Source organism: Dreissena polymorpha, chromosome 7, assembly GCF_020536995.1.
Source record: "Dreissena polymorpha isolate Duluth1 chromosome 7, UMN_Dpol_1.0, whole genome shotgun sequence".
Classification (NCBI taxonomy): Eukaryota; Metazoa; Mollusca; class Bivalvia; order Myida; family Dreissenidae; genus Dreissena; species Dreissena polymorpha.
In genome coordinates this window covers 23,685,856-23,701,765 of record NC_068361.1, presented here as the reverse complement: position 1 = coordinate 23,701,765, position 15,910 = coordinate 23,685,856, and the positions used below count along the sequence as shown (strand labels likewise).

Sequence of the window (15,910 nt, the reverse complement as noted above, 5' to 3'; positions counted from 1 at the left end):
CTTACAGACAATTTAAAAGTTTATTAAACACGGAACGATATTTAGACATAACAATGCCATTTCATTGCAGACAAGCGTAAGCGAGGTTTCGTTGTTCAAGCCATAGGTTTCAAATAGAGTTAGGTAGACAATTAGGAATACCAAGAAATCTTAGAATATGTGCACATTGTCAATTAAAAAATGAATCTGTAAAAACAGAGGATGAATATAATGTATTTTTTGAATGCTCTAAATATGCTGACATTAGGCAAATCTATTTGTATAATTCGTATCATGGCAGGCAAACTGTTTCTAATTTCTTTGATCTGTTAAGAAATGAAAATGAGTTTGTTATTAAAAAAAAGCCTTTTATGTTTACCATTTAATACATTCTTCTTATGGAACGTAATACTTGTAGTGGAAGTATGTTTGTTCGTATTTGTTTTTTTTATTATTTTTCCATTCAATGATATTGTATATATATATATATATATAAAGGTAGGGACAACTCTCTGTATTATCTGTATATATATATTTTGTAAACATGATGTATTATGGGCCGGAGGCCTTTGTTTACAATAAACTTCCTTACTTACTTATATGAGTTTGGATAAAGGTTTTAGACTGAAATTGTATGTGATTAAGTGTACATGCAGACCTTTGTGGGACTGCATTTGGCGCAAGTCTTGCTATTACTAACATTCAAGGGACAATTTAAAGTCATTGTAACTTAAAAAAGAAAAATCCTTTCTGCTTAAAAACATTGAGTTTGGATGGCTGTTGTGTTCTGAAAGGTTATGTGAAGATAGCCACAGCATATTTTGTTCCATTTTTTTATGTACAAATTTTGCCACATTCCTCACTGACCAAATATTTGTATTCTTCCCCCACATATTAAATAATCCTTTTGACAAAAAACCTGCTGCACTTATTTTCAATTAGGTTATATATTTAAAGTAAGTTTATATTCAATACACTAGGTAAATCTTCCTCCGTTTCAAGTAATGATGCATAAAAAATCCTCCTTAAAGGTTCCGGCCTCATTCCCCCAGTGGTGAAAATATGCCTTAGTAGCTTACATACACCCTTGCTTGGTTTTACATTTACATTTTTAAATTGGTAAAATTGGTTTGAAACCTTAGTTCATGGCATTACCATGTTTCTTTTCATAGAATGAAACCATGGGAGTATCCTGTCCAAGGGAGAACATGCCTGCAACACTGGTCGACCTTCATGAAGGCACTGTTCAAAACTTGCCCGCCACCAACATCGAAGTGGTGAACACGGTTTCTGAAGGAAGGAAGCCTGTAGCCAGTTTCAAGGAGCCTAGACTGGACCCTCAAGATGGTACGGAAAGGTCAATTTGCAAGGTAAGATCATGTTATAAAGTATTTTCAATGATTTGGGCTGTGATCTGTAAATAGGGGGTTTAATATATGTGCGTAAAGTGTCGTCTCAGATTAGCCTGTGGAGTGCGCATAGGCTTATCAGGGACGACATTGTGTGGGGCGACACTTGACGCACATGCATATATCCCCCTTTTCATAGAGCACGGCTCAAAATTTTATTCATTTATTGACCATGTTTTGTAAATCAGAGTGTTTGCTCTGTAAAGCAGTTATTTTCTAAACTCAGAAATATCTATTGTATTAGAAATTTCAACTATCTCTTAAGATTTTTTATTAGTTTGTATTGTGAGTTTGATTTCACACAAAAACATCTTGCTATTTCAAACTTATACCCTTTTGTAAAACAGACATAACTAGCTAGATTTAGCCTTCGTATGCCCCCCCCCCCCTTGGGTTGGTCTGGCGGTCGGTCTGTCTGTCGATAAACCAGTTCGTTTCAGATCAATAACTTGTCAAGGAATTGACCGATTGGCTTGATACTTCCCATGTGCATAGGCCTTGGACAGTAGATGACCCCTTTTGAAATTGGGTTCACTAGGTCAAAGTCACTGTCACAATAAGTGTGAAAATCCTTTCCGATCAGTAACTCGTGAACGAATTGACTGATTGGCTTGATACTTCACATATTGGCATTGGACAGTAGATGACCCCTATTGAAGTTGGAGTCACTAGTTTAAAGCCCTGTTTAGGGGTTTATATGTCTCTGAAAGCGGAACTCTTGTTTATACTAAAATTCGATGGACAATGTTCCCTTTTAAAATGTAATCAAAACTATTTAAACTTTATATTGATATTTTACATTTAAAAAATAGCTCTATGTAAATATTTTTGTTTGTATAGTTTATTGTTGTGTTTTGAAACATAAATATTTATGACTTGATATCTGTCTTCTATTTCTTTCATAGGCTCCCAATACTGAAGGATGGAAACCAACTGGTTTGGTAGTAACTCTCAGTCAATCAGCAAAAGTCATCGATGATAAAACAGCAGTTGTGGACCAAGCAGAGGATCAACATGCAGGACAGGAAGCAGATGAAAGTGGTATGTCAACTGCAGATACATCGGGTGTTACAGATGAGGGAGAAGAACATCAACCTTTCACAGATGATGCTTTAGCAGACGATGCTGCTAGAGATTGGAGTATGAGGGACCCACCTGATGATCAACAGAACAATCAGTTGCCTTGTTTTGATGAGCTGTTGTAGGATATGGACAGTTCCAGTTGTATCATATAATGAGGGAATGCTTCATATCCGAAGACCTGGGCTTATAGAAACTGTTTAATCATCATTATTTGTGGAACTTTCTTTGTTTTCATGGGTTGTCTAATCCACAAATTTAACACACAAACATCAAAAAAATAACCTATGCTCATTACTATTATGTTTCCATAATCACAAATCCTGGATTTAATGTCTACAAAAAAGTCATTTTTTGAAAAAAACAAAAAAACAAAATGTCATGCTTACGAATATAAATAATTTTACAATATGAAAAAAAAGTATTTTTGAGTATACCTCAACTTAAAGTAGTTGAGATCAAGAATATGAATCTCTTAGCACCCAAGCATTCTGAATGCTTATTAGTCCCCTACCGGTTTCACCGGAGGGGACTTACGGTTTTGTATCCGTCAGTCCGTCACACTTTTCTGGATCCTGCGATAACTCTAAAAGTTCTTAATATATTTTCATGAAACTTGGAATATGGATAGATGGCAATATGGACATTATGCACGTCATTTTATTTTGTTCCTACGTCAAAAATTGTGGTTGCTATGGGAACAAATAGACTAGAAATACTGCTGAAAATGGTGTTTTTTTCTGGATCCTGTGATAACTTTAAAAGTTCTTAATATTTTTTCATGAAACTTGAAACATGGATAGATGGCAATATGGACATTATGCACGTCATTTAATTTTGTTCCTACGTCAAAAAATTATGGTTGCTATGGCAACAAATAGACTACAAATAATGCTGAAAATGGTGGTTTTCTGGATCCTGCGATAAACATGGAAAATGGATAGATGGCAATATGGACATTATGCACGTCATTTCATTTTGTTCCTACGTCTAAAATTATGGTTGCTATGGCAACAAATAGACTAGAAATACTGCTGAAAATGGTGTTTTTCTGGATCCTGCGATAACTTTAAAAGTTCTTAATATTTTTTAATGAAACTTGGAACATGGATAGATGGCAATATGGAAATTATGCACGTCATTTCATTTTGTTCCTACGTCAAAAATTGTGGTTGCTGTGGTAACAAATAAAAAAAGTATTCTGACAATGGTGGAGCCGGTAGGGGACTTTTATTACTTGGCAATAGTCTTGTTGTCATTGCTTTTTATAAACATGTAATTTTTGTTTTGGCATACATGTATATATGCATCAAAATTTGTTTGAAACAATTGTTTTCATCTTTTGTAAAATAGTTTTTAGTTCCATCATCTGCAAGTGATATTTCCACAATGCAACATTTTTATTTGAAGTTTAAGGTATTCAAATGTTATTATAATACTTGTTAGTAGGGAATAGATGTTTTGCTGGTACCACTTAGTGTTTTTGTTTAGATATTTTATTTGAATGTTAATGCAATATTTTAATTCTGTGACATTAATTCATTTTCTGTGCAGAATGATGTTTAATTTATACCATGAATGTAACTAACTCTTTAGGAAAAAAAATGACTCTGCTTTGTTTGGTGTTATTTTGCTGTGGAAATCAGTAAATTTAATGTTACAAGTTAAAGTATATCAGATTAATTTTGTTATGTTTATTCAATGGTGTGGTTGTATTGAGTTTTTGTTGGGTCATGAACTGTATATCTAGTTGCCCAATAACCTTAAAACAACCGCCACTCATTGTTAAATGTATATATTTATGTTTGTATACTATTTGCATTCGGTTGTTGTTCTAGCGTTATTATATTTGATTGTTTGGATTGATATCTGATGTAAACAAACATTGAATTATGTTTTGTTATTGCTTTGAATGATTTATGAATTTATTTTGTTTAAATAGTGGATTAACACATTCAATTGCACCATCGTTTGAATAGATTTAACGTTATTTCTTTTCTTGCAACAGAAAACAATGCATTCATTTGTTTTGGAAATTTTAAATACTTTGTCATCAGAATAACACAATATTCAAAATAACCCATGCTGAAATGTATCTTTATAATGCAATATAATTTCAATTAACATGTAGTGATTGAAAAGTTACTCTGTATACTAGCTTTGTGTATAGACATTGTGATTGAAACTTAAGTTGCTATTCTAGATTTGTGTGAGCACGTTGTGATTGGGATTGAGAAATGCATGAATAGATGCTGAGACTGGGTATGTTTTATATTAGACATCTTATTATGTTTATATACATGTTATGTGATCGGGGGATGATGTCAACAACAATAATTGGGAAAGAAATTTGCAAATATTTGTTGACAACAAAAATCATTTGTTCGGACAATGCAAAAACGACATGAACTTTTTTACTATTGAAAATCATTGTGCTATCACTATGATTATTCATGTTTTACATCAATTAGGAATGTGTGTATGAATTGATAAATATAATGGAAAATCAATTGTATAAAACGCTTTTCTGCTTAGGGTAGGAAGCTTTATATGGACATGGTTATTGCGAATTTATGCATGGATACTTGTAGAAAATATATATAAATATATATATGGTCGCTGCAATGGGGAATTTTTCATACATATATAAACAAGTATCTCTTTATAATTGGAATTTATGAATGACTGCAGGTTAGAAGTGTGTGTATACACTTTAAATGTGCAACTGTTAATGATTTTTATGTCAAATTATATTATTGAAATGAAAATGCATTTTAAAGCTTTTGTTTTTACTATTTATAAAATATTTAAGTGTTGTAACGTGCAGTTTAAATACAAACATTGTTTTTGGCCTTTTAACCATTATTATAGTGCTGGTGTTTTAAGACTTGAACCAACTATTCTATACATGTAGCTGTTAATTGTCTGGTAACTAAGTACTGGGATTTTATGTTTGTTTATTGAAGTTTAATTTGATTGATAGACACCTGGATAATCTATGCTTAATAATTTACTAGTTTATTGATCCTATCATTTTACATGCTGCAAATGTTGTCATCATATATGTTTAATTTTATGATTTGTTGATTTTATAGAAACTCTAATAATTGGATAGTATTAAATGAACTTTTAATTTGATTCTTTTGAAAGAAAATAATTTTAAAATCGTGTTGATGATATCTTTATATGAAATAGTACTTAAGGAATTATGTACTGAAATTATGAGAATATGATTTTGGTAATGAATTTGGTACCATGTATATATAAATTGTAAATGTATAACCATTGTGTTTGTAATAACATGTCTTGAACTGTTATTTGTACACTTAGTTTTTCAATGGATTCGTGGGGCCTTAGAACCGTCGCTTACAACACAAAAAGTGAAATGCTTATATCTAATAAATTACCGCACATGCTTAGACTCACACTTGTGTTAAAAGGAAAATTAAAATTTTCAATTAATGTTTGTGATAAATACGAATTCAAGAATTCTGACTTATTGTATCTAATTTACAACTAACTCACTAAGCATTGGGCTTATTCTATTCAATAAACAATGTAATAATTAAGGTTTGAATAAATAGTTTTAGATACAAAATTTTATAGACTAAGCATTGAAATTGCTTTATCCAAGCAATATAAAACTTGTATACTAAAACATGGATTTATTGTATTCATAAACAACTTTAAGGCCAAGAAACGGACTAATCGTATCATAAAAAATCCTAAGACTATAAAATATTGTATAGAATAATCAGATTAAAGAGAATGCATTGGACTTAGTGAATCACATGAACAACATAAAGACCAGTCATTGGATATATTGTTTCCAATAAACAACTTAAAGGCAAGGAATTCGACCTATTTTACTTCATGAACAATTTAAAGACTCAACTTTGGACTCATTGTATATATAAACAATAATAACACAAAGCATCTGACTTATTGTTTTCAATATACTTCGTAGAGACTAAGTATGGAACATATTGTATTCAATGAACAACTTAGATTTTAAGTATTGAAATTATCGTGTCAAAACAATTTATAAGGACCATTTTGGCTTTTCTCGTCCAAAGAGCATCAGAAACACTAATCAAGACAAAGCATTTGACTTATTGTTTAATATAGTGCAATCATGCTTGATCGTCAAATAATGATTTCATTGATACAACACAAAGGCAGATTGATCAATAGGTACCATGTGTTCATATGTAAAAATAAATTTAAATATTAATAAGAAATTCGAATTGTCGCTAATTTCACTTACAGTTACAATCTTTAATGTATATGACCGTAGCATTTGTTTGTAAACTGCAACATTATATACATGTAATTATAGTGTGTACTCGATGCAAGTGGGTATGTTCACGTTATTCATCAACAGGGACTTTTATAGTAATGTAGTTAACAGTTAATACATTGCATCCGTAATATAGCTAACTAGCTTTGAAATGCGTGTATTCTGTTGTGCATGTACTTAACAATTACGTGAGAAATAGTTATTCGATATATGCTATGCATATTCATTAATATATGATGCAAGTGTATTGATTTACTATCTGAAAATAATACGCTGCAACACAAACCAATCATCAACTTCACCGAGAGCCTATTATGACGTTGCATTCAAAGACTCTTTCAATCATTCTGTCTTTTAGTTCACTCATGCATGGGCCATACATGTATGTCCCGTGTGGCACTGCAGTATCGAGTTTTAAAACATTCACATAAAATATTTTTAATTTATTTCGAGGAAATAGATATATTTCTATTTGAAATTATTGTTCAATATAATTCAAAGACTATTCAAGAACTTTAAATCTATTAGAGACACGCAGTATCTATTTGCAGTATCTGTTGCGTGTCTCTAATCAATCTATAACAACTCAATATCTTCAACGACTTTGATGGTGTTGGCTTTATGTTAAACTTATATGAATGGTGAGCATACTTTCTGGTGTTTAATAGGTTGATAATTGCGCCAATTATAATGTATATTGACGTCATAATAATTAATCGCGATGTCATATGAGCAGCAGTAGAAATACTTATTATTTACAACAGCGTTAACAATGATAAAAGTAACAACAACGGCAGCACTTATGAAAATTTCTATTTAAACAATAAATAATAATAGTAATAATAATAATAGTAATAACAAAGAACTTTATAATTGGCCGATAAAATATGTACGTGTTTATTTATATTTGAAAATATCAATTGTTGAAACATGAATGAGTAAAAGTAAAAAGGAATCTATTAAATTGAAGGGTTTTTTTCTCTAGAAGATGCAACAGTCTTTGTCAGGTCTTTCTACAGCATTATATTTTCTGGTTGGTACACTGTTCGTTTCTTTTTTAATTAAACTATTCCATGAGCGTTTGCAGAAATAGGCATTCAAAGACAAGATCTATTTCTTCCATGCCATGTTGCTGTCTGTGAGCGTTACTTCAGCCGTATGCACTGTTGCCCAACGGACGTATCTACACACATGTGGCCTGGGGCACAGGTACAGGCGGGGAAGGCAGGAGTCTGTGGACAGAACATGCTATTTAATCTGTGAACAATCTGTGAACAACCATGTCAAGTAAAAGTCCTTATGCTTCAAAATATTTGCTTAAATTATATGATATATCAGAACGGTCGTAAGTGTAAAAATGTTATTTGAAAGAATGTCAAAGAACTAGTTTGTAAACTCGCTTTAATTTTTGCTTAAGAAACATGTATGTTTCCTAAGGTTTATATCTTAAACATAACATTGGTCACACATGTAAAATAAAAAAATGGAAGGGTTACACAAATATGAAAACAAACATAACGAATGTCAAGGTATTATTTCTATCACGTTATTTTGAATTTGCATTTTTTAGTCCTAATAACATGACAGAATTACTTTACGTTGTTTAAATAGTTATCATAATAATATCTTTACTGAACATTTATACACTTCTCCGTTAGAAGCGACATATGACCTAATCTTATTATAAGGGTAACTTGAACTATAGCGTGTCACAGAAGCAACGAATAATCTCCGACGCCGGTTGCATGTTGCAATAAGTAGAAAGTGGTAGCAACTAAAAATGACACCCCGTAGCAGTGCCAGTTCCGACCCCAGGGCCTGATTCGAACACGTCTTGCAGAGGATCACAATACACGTTTAAAACAATAACAATAAACGAGCCTTTTGGCCTTGCGGTTTCTGGGGAAAAGATTACTACTTTGCTATATATATTGTATAACAATTCTAAGACGTCCTAAATGTGATCAGCTATGACCTTCTAGTAACGATTCATTAAATGTGGTGAAACACCACTATTCGATGTTAAATGATAAATCTAATAATCTAGTACCTTGTGGGTACAGATATGTACAAAATGTTATTTGCTAATAACGTCTAAAAAACTTTTACTCATAATCAAATTTAAAAAGTTTGAGTGTGAAAAAGTGGCTTACTTTCGTAATTTTTATCGTAAGATGATATAAATTTGGACAAATTCATATTGCAAAAAACAATACATGCACGTTTAAATATTGCAGTTTAACAGTGAACTTAGCTTGGCAGTTTTGCGTATACGGACAGACATTAAAAATGCATAATTATGTGACAGTTTGAGACACTGAAGTATCTTTTTTTCAAGCATACGGACATAAGACAAAATGGCAGAGAGATACAAAGACGAATAGTCGTCCATGTTAATTCTAGTATTTTTATTTTGACAAGTCTCGCTCCAAAGCATAAAACATGAAGCGGCATTGTTGAATCCAATACACATAAAGTGAAACATCAGCGGCAAGAGCAGGAAAGGAAACGCTGATTATACAAATGGTCCTATATTTATGGCCAGGAACATACTGCCGACCAGACCCAAACCAATGCACTAGATAGCACACACACACACGCACATAGCAAACACACAAACATAAACACAACTGGGTCCACCGTCTTGGAATTGTCAATGAAAAAGCTCTGAGTGTTTAGGCGGTATTAAGGAGGTACAAGTGTTCAATGGTTATATACCGACCAGAGCACATAAACAGTTAATGAAATCAAAACGAGTATCAACTACATGTGGCCTTAATTAAAAATCCGAACTAGTTTTTACATTCAGATCATCGTCATTTAATGCAGGAAGAAGCCGCAATACAGTTGTTTTAGGCCAAATAACAAAGCCTGGTTGTGTTTGACTATCTCTAGTAGCAAAAACCAGTTCCAGTTAAAACATGTAGTTTTAAACAGATGAATAAAAAAGCATTATTGAAACTAGTTGTAACGTATTGGTCATTGACATGTGTATACAAAATGATTGCACATGACCATATAAGGTAACATATCTAAAGTTATTGGTTAACTGTTTTAAATGAGTCGAATACAATAACACTATTTTTCTTTTTCGGAATATAAGATATAATACAATTATGTGTTTTGAGATGTAATGCTTCTATGACCTTTCTTTATTTGACCATTTGACTATGGATAACGTCTCAAAAGGGTAGTAAGCAACAAGAAAGATCTTCTTGAATGGGTGAGACACGTACAGTATTGTTTGCATCTCTAATAGCAATTGACTTAATATTATTAACATTGCATGCAAATTTTCATTTCGATTCTTCAACTTAAAAAAGATTAAAAATGAATTACCTTTAACGACGGCAACAATTCAATAAATATGCGTATTTTGAAATAAGGTGTATTCCCGAAAAAGCAACGTTGTCGGACATTGTAATCATGAACATTAATTAAAGGAGCGATAGGTCTTATTATCATAGCAAAGTACTTACAAAGTCTGCCATGGAGACTATCTGCCTCGTCCCTTCCCCCGGCGTTGGGACTGCCTGGTTATACAACTGACACAGGGACGTGCTTTCGTCAAACTGCATGAACGTGCACCTGATCATAGGGACATAGGCAAATAATACAGGAGAAATTTATAGACTTGTGTAACTTACTTATTCTGCAACTTCTGATTACTAATTAAACCAATCATTTAATATTATGAAAATGAATATTATTTTATTTGAATGCTGACTTTTTGACGATGTTAACTTTGATGTTCAGGTACACGCACCAAAGAAAAAAAGAAAAGAGAAGAAAATATACGGGAAACATTTTCGATAAGGCAAAATAAGTCCTCTACCGTCGCCACAAAAATGGGGTTGGTAGGTCATTTTCATAAATAATCTTACGATTTTTAATTAACCATTTTTTCGGTTATTTTTTTTTTAAATTAAAGTTAATTGTTATTACATGCTTAATCATTTTTTTAAGTAAATATAGCAAATAAAATCTAACACTCGAACGAAATACCCCATGTAAGTAAAGGGTTGGCACATAATTAAAGGGTCGGTCGGGTTTGTGGAAACCAACAACTATTGTTTACGCTCGTCTTTATTCGTGTGTGTAATGTGCTTATTATTTTGTCGATTTAGTCACATGCCATAGTCAAGGCCAAATGTTGCGTTGTAATCTGTTGGGAAAGCTGAAGTTCAAAAAGTGATAATACCTCGATAAGTGATAATACCTCGATTTTTTCGACGCTTGTACGACTATAATTTTATACTGACTGAATTAAACGCTGCAAGTTTCAAACACATGAACAGATTGTAATACCGCAATACAAAGAAGGATATTTTAGTCGCATTGATTGAGACCAACTAAATGAATAACGAAGAACATACACATAATAAAAAACCAGCATGCGACAAAATTATTAAAACAAAACGCATGGGTAAAACTTTAAGTCATTAATACAAATTCTTGTGTAAATAAAGTAATAAAGAAGCTTATGAACCAGTGAAACATGCTTACGATGAGGTTCTCCAACACCGCTCAATACATTGACCGTACGGTAGCGTGATCGTGTGCTGAAATTGTGAAAAATAGTAAGACACTTGGAATCTTCTAACCTTTATTTAATCATAAGTATCATAAATCAAAATTAACTGATTTCGTATTCACCTTGCTGGTTGCACAGAAGTATATGGTTTTTTTAATACTATTTTATAATCCGTTTCTTTCAGTCATGTTACCATTTCGGTACAAAAACTTTTAACTTAACGGTACCCATGACTACTCGTATACATGGAACTAATCACTTGCTTTACAGTAAAGAACTATTTATATAAATTCATTTTTGTTACTTCTTGTTATTTAAAAACAAATAACGTAAAAACTACTTACAAAGGGCACAGTAGTGTTCGCTATTAAACCCCTCGTTGATTTAACATCTGTCTGAACCTTCTGACAAATTGCTAGCACTCCCGAAACTGACCAGATCCCGAACAAAATGGCCAGGACAAATCTCGTACACCCCGACATGTTGCACATTTATGTCTTCGATATATCAATATCCGTTCAACAATTTGGAAAGATTTCCGATTTTTTTTCAGCATTAAATGTATCCTACATCAGATAATCTACCGTCTAAAGCAAACATTCGGTATACTAGAACTAAGTAAACAAACTATTGATGCGTCGTCATGATTTATTATTCATGACAGACGACAAACCGGTTCCGTGTGATTCTCTAAGCATTCAATATTCCATTCGTTAGCTTCTGAAACATGAATATTTTGCCTCGCTAGAACTGTTTATTGAATATTACTAATGAATAAAATATTAACTACGGGCTTTGTTAACTTTGTGAAATGAAATGTTTGGCTGGGTTAATACAGAACGTTAGAATAAATCGTTAATTTAAAGGGATCTTTTCACGGTTTGGTAAATTAACAAAATTGAAAAAAGTTGTTTCAGATTCGCAAATTTTCGGTTTAGTTATAATATTTGTGAGGAACAGTATTACTGAACATTTGGTTTTATATAGCAATAATATGCATCTTTTGGCGATTTAAAAACCTAAAAATTATAAAGCGTTGCAACGCGAAACGATTGAATAATTTGGAGAGTTCTGTTGTTGTCGTTTAAATTTGTGAAACTACGAAGATTGCTTATATAACGTATCAAATACGCACCTAATGTATGCTTGGCAGGATAGCTCAGTTGGCTTATGCGTTTTTACTTCAGGATTCCGGGGGTCACTGGTTCGAGCCCTGCTGCGGGCTTCTTGATTTCCTTTTTAAATTTATTTTTGGTATTTTACTGGAGCTTTTAAAATTTAATGTTTACATTTATCAATATAAAGCATTTAATTACAAACGTCAAAACCTGCCAAAATCTGTGAAAAGGCCCCTTTAAAGAGGATTCTTACATTGATTCGTCTTGACTGAACGTTGCTTTTGTTCAAAAAATGTTGCACCATGCAAACATGAAAAAACCCACATAACAAGAACTTCGTTTTTGGTATTTATTGTACATGTTAACATTTCTGATGCGATGATTATAAAAAGCGTCAATATAGGCTGTCCACTTGTACACTTGTATGTTAACACATATATTGATCAATTAATTGTTCAGATTATTGTCAACATAATTATTTTTACAAGATTCTAAGAGCATAACATTATTATTGAGTCAGAAGTTCGGATATTATACAGGTCAGAGAATAACTGTTTTAATCCATACTTTATATAATTATTTAGAACATAAGTTGCTCCTATTAGTGGATATGAGTAATATCTAACTATTTGATGAATTTAAAAAATATAACAACTTATCTAGTACTATCGAACTTACGACCTTACAAACTTGCCATGATTTCAGCTATCGTATCACTGTTAATGTCTTGGCCGAGTTGCTCAAAACTAGTTGTGTTTGACTGAACGATTGTTTGAGGAAAGCTGCAATGATATGCCATGCATGTACATAAATATAGAGTGCAACCTGCTGTACAATTTCCCGACTATGGTTGTAAGCACCGACTTACTAAGAATGACATTTAAATGTAATAATAATTACCTACCTTAATCGATAATATTGATCATTGGTATGACCGCGCAACATGGTATGTTTTCGCAACAAAGGTTTGTGTATGATTTAGGTGTCAACTTGACGTCATAACCGCAACAAACTTCAGCTTACTCACATTGCAAAATCGAAAACATCTTTTAGTATTTTAATGCTTTGACACATATAGTGATGAGGAGGTTCCTCCGATACTGAACGACGCTTAAAGGGGCCTTTTCACAGATTATGGCATGTTTTGAAGTTTGTCATTAAATGCTTTATATTGATAAATGTAAATATTGGATACAAAAAGCTCTAGTAAACAAGAGGGCCATGATGACACTGTATCGCTCCACTGTTTTTTTATGCGAAAAAAAAAACGCGCAATGCGCATGGGTTGAAATGTACTCAAGCATGTGACTTTCTCTGTCTATCCCTCGTTCCACTGGGCGCTTAAATTTGGAAGGATGAGCATTTTTATATATGGAAAAAGTTACTACCGTGTTAACTAAACAGACTAAAAAGCCCGGGAATAGTTCCTTTGAAGCACAGTCCCATTGCTTATAACGTAGGTACATTTATCTCTCCAAACGATATTGTCGTTCTTTCTATTTCACATATTTTTAGATGCTGAAGATCAAATATACGCTTTTGATTTGAAACAGATTCACAAGACCCGTAGGAATTAAAATGCCCTAACCCTTTACCAAACGACACATTTTGGACTTTCCCAATTTGAAAAAGGTTGCAGACGACAATTAAATTGTAATGGAATATTAAGGAAATAATCAGGTAGGGTAGAAATAATTGTGATAAAAGGAGAAAATGCTCATCTTGAGCAATTTCTCATTTAATCATAAATATTTATAAAGTCGTCAGCTATAAACCCGTAAAGTCCTGTTGGTGTTTGGTAAAGGGTTAATAATCTCTGGTTCCTTCTTTGAGGCTTTCACAGATTTATTACAAATACAATAGTAGCATCTTTCTTTGTAAAGAATCATCTCAAACAAGGGCTGTTTGTAAAACATGCATGCCCCCACCCCCATATGGGCTGTCAGTTGTAGTGGCAGCCATTGAGTGAATACGTTTTTTGGCACTGTGACCTTGACCTTTGACCTAGTGACCTGGGGTCCATCTGTGAGTCATGATTAATGTACCTATGAAGTTTCGTGATCCTAGGCGTAAGCTTTCTTTAGTTATCATCCGGAAACCATTTCACTGTGTGAAGTCACCGTGACCTTGACCTTTGACCTAGTGACCTGAAAGTCAATAGGGGTCATCTGCGAGTCATGATAAATGTACCTATGAAGTTTCATGATCCTAGGCGTAAGCGTTCTTGAGTTATAATCCGGAAACCATGTTTCTAAGTTGAGTCACCGTGACCTTTGACCTAGTGACCTGAAAATCAATAGGGATAATCTGCGAGTCATGATTCATGTACCTATGAAGTTTCATGGTCCTAGGAATAAGCGTTCTTGAGTTATCATCCAGAAAACCATTTTACTATTTCGGGTCACAGTGACCTTGACCTTTCACCTGAGAATCAATAGGGGTAATCTGCGAATCATGATCAATGCACCTATGAAGTTTCATGATCCTAGGCATAAAACGTTCTTGAGTTATTATTCGGAAACCATTTTACTATTTCCGGTCACCGTGACCTTGACCTTTGACCTAGTGACCTGAAATTCAATAGGGGTCATCTGCGAGTCATGATCAATGTACCTGTGAAGTTTCATGATCATAGGCATAAGCGTTCTTGAGTTATCATCCGGAAAACATTTTACTATTTCGGGTCACCGTGACCTTGACCTTTGACCTAGTGACCTCCAAAACAACAGGGGTCATCTGCGAGTCATGATCAATGTACCTTTGAAGTGTCATGATCCTAGGCCTAAGCGTTCTTGAGTTATCATCCAGACGCACATACGGACGATGGACGGACCGACATGTGCCAAACAATAAACACCCTCTTCTTTGAAGAGGGGCATAAATATAATTGACAACCCACACATCCCTTAGACCAACAGGCCTGAGAATATTATGATAATCTAATGATTATTTCTTATATTTATAAATGTATTTAATTAAGTAATACATTTGACTTTTCAGATCAATTCATAACTTATATTAAGAAAATTATAAAATGATCAGAAATTTATATGGATCGTTGAGCAATTGACAATAATATCTCCACAATTCATGAGTCACAATTCACAAATGGAACAATGAATCATTAGTTATTAAAAAGCAGCATATACGATAGTTAAGAACATTGCACTTCATTAATTCCAACACCTTCTCTTGGATACAAAGTTTGAGTTTACAATGCAGTATCATATACTGACTTTTCTGGAAACAATTATGTTCATGGAAGTTGTGTTTTAAAATCAATAACATATTATTAAACTGGTATAAACACTACAAAAAAGACATTAAATAAACATGTCATCCGAAATTTTTTTATCCGTATATATGGTCACTTTCGACATATTTAAATAAATCCCGACTTTTTTCAGTTTATAAGAAAAACATTCAGAACACATGTTCTTACTTCAATTCCTTTGTAAGCAGTCACCATCTGATCTAAAATGGCACTAAA

General features: G+C 33.0%; 2 protein-coding genes across 2 annotated transcripts in view; one reads left to right on the top strand and one right to left on the bottom strand.

The window, feature by feature from the left end:
• LOC127839535 (uncharacterized) overlaps positions 1–6,401 on the top strand; it is a 101,623-nt gene extending 95,222 nt beyond the window's left edge. Inside the window, exons 19-20 of the mRNA XM_052367927.1 lie at positions 1,152–1,349; positions 2,294–6,401. Of these exons, the coding sequence (XP_052223887.1) occupies positions 1,152–1,349; positions 2,294–2,593 (498 nt within the window). The 3' untranslated portion in view covers positions 2,594–6,401. The remainder of the gene's footprint in view (positions 1–1,151; positions 1,350–2,293) is intronic.
• A 1,248-nt stretch (positions 6,402–7,649) lies between these two features.
• LOC127838042 (uncharacterized) lies at positions 7,650–12,503 on the bottom strand. Its single transcript, XM_052365554.1, has 5 exons — positions 12,438–12,503; positions 11,647–11,868; positions 11,275–11,330; positions 10,248–10,356; positions 7,650–8,000 (listed from the first exon to the last, which is right to left on the bottom strand). Exons 2-5 carry the CDS (start codon positions 11,791–11,793, stop codon positions 7,914–7,916), a joined length of 399 nt encoding a protein of 132 aa, XP_052221514.1. The 5' UTR covers positions 11,794–11,868; positions 12,438–12,503; the 3' UTR covers positions 7,650–7,913.
• Positions 12,504–15,910: the final 3,407 nt, after the last annotated feature.

Excerpts from the sequence above, each read along its gene's own strand:
- LOC127838042 (XM_052365554.1), bottom strand. The coding sequence starts at position 11,793 with ATGTGCAACATGTCGGGGTGTACGAGATTTGTCCTGGCCATTTTGTTC. Across the intron at positions 11,331-11,646 it reads CGAACACTACTGTGCCCTTT|CACACGATCACGCTACCGTA; the intron begins GTAAGTAGTTTT and ends TCACAATTTCAG. Across the intron at positions 10,357-11,274 it reads CGGTGTTGGAGAACCTCATC|GTGCACGTTCATGCAGTTTG; the intron begins GTAAGCATGTTT and ends CCCTATGATCAG.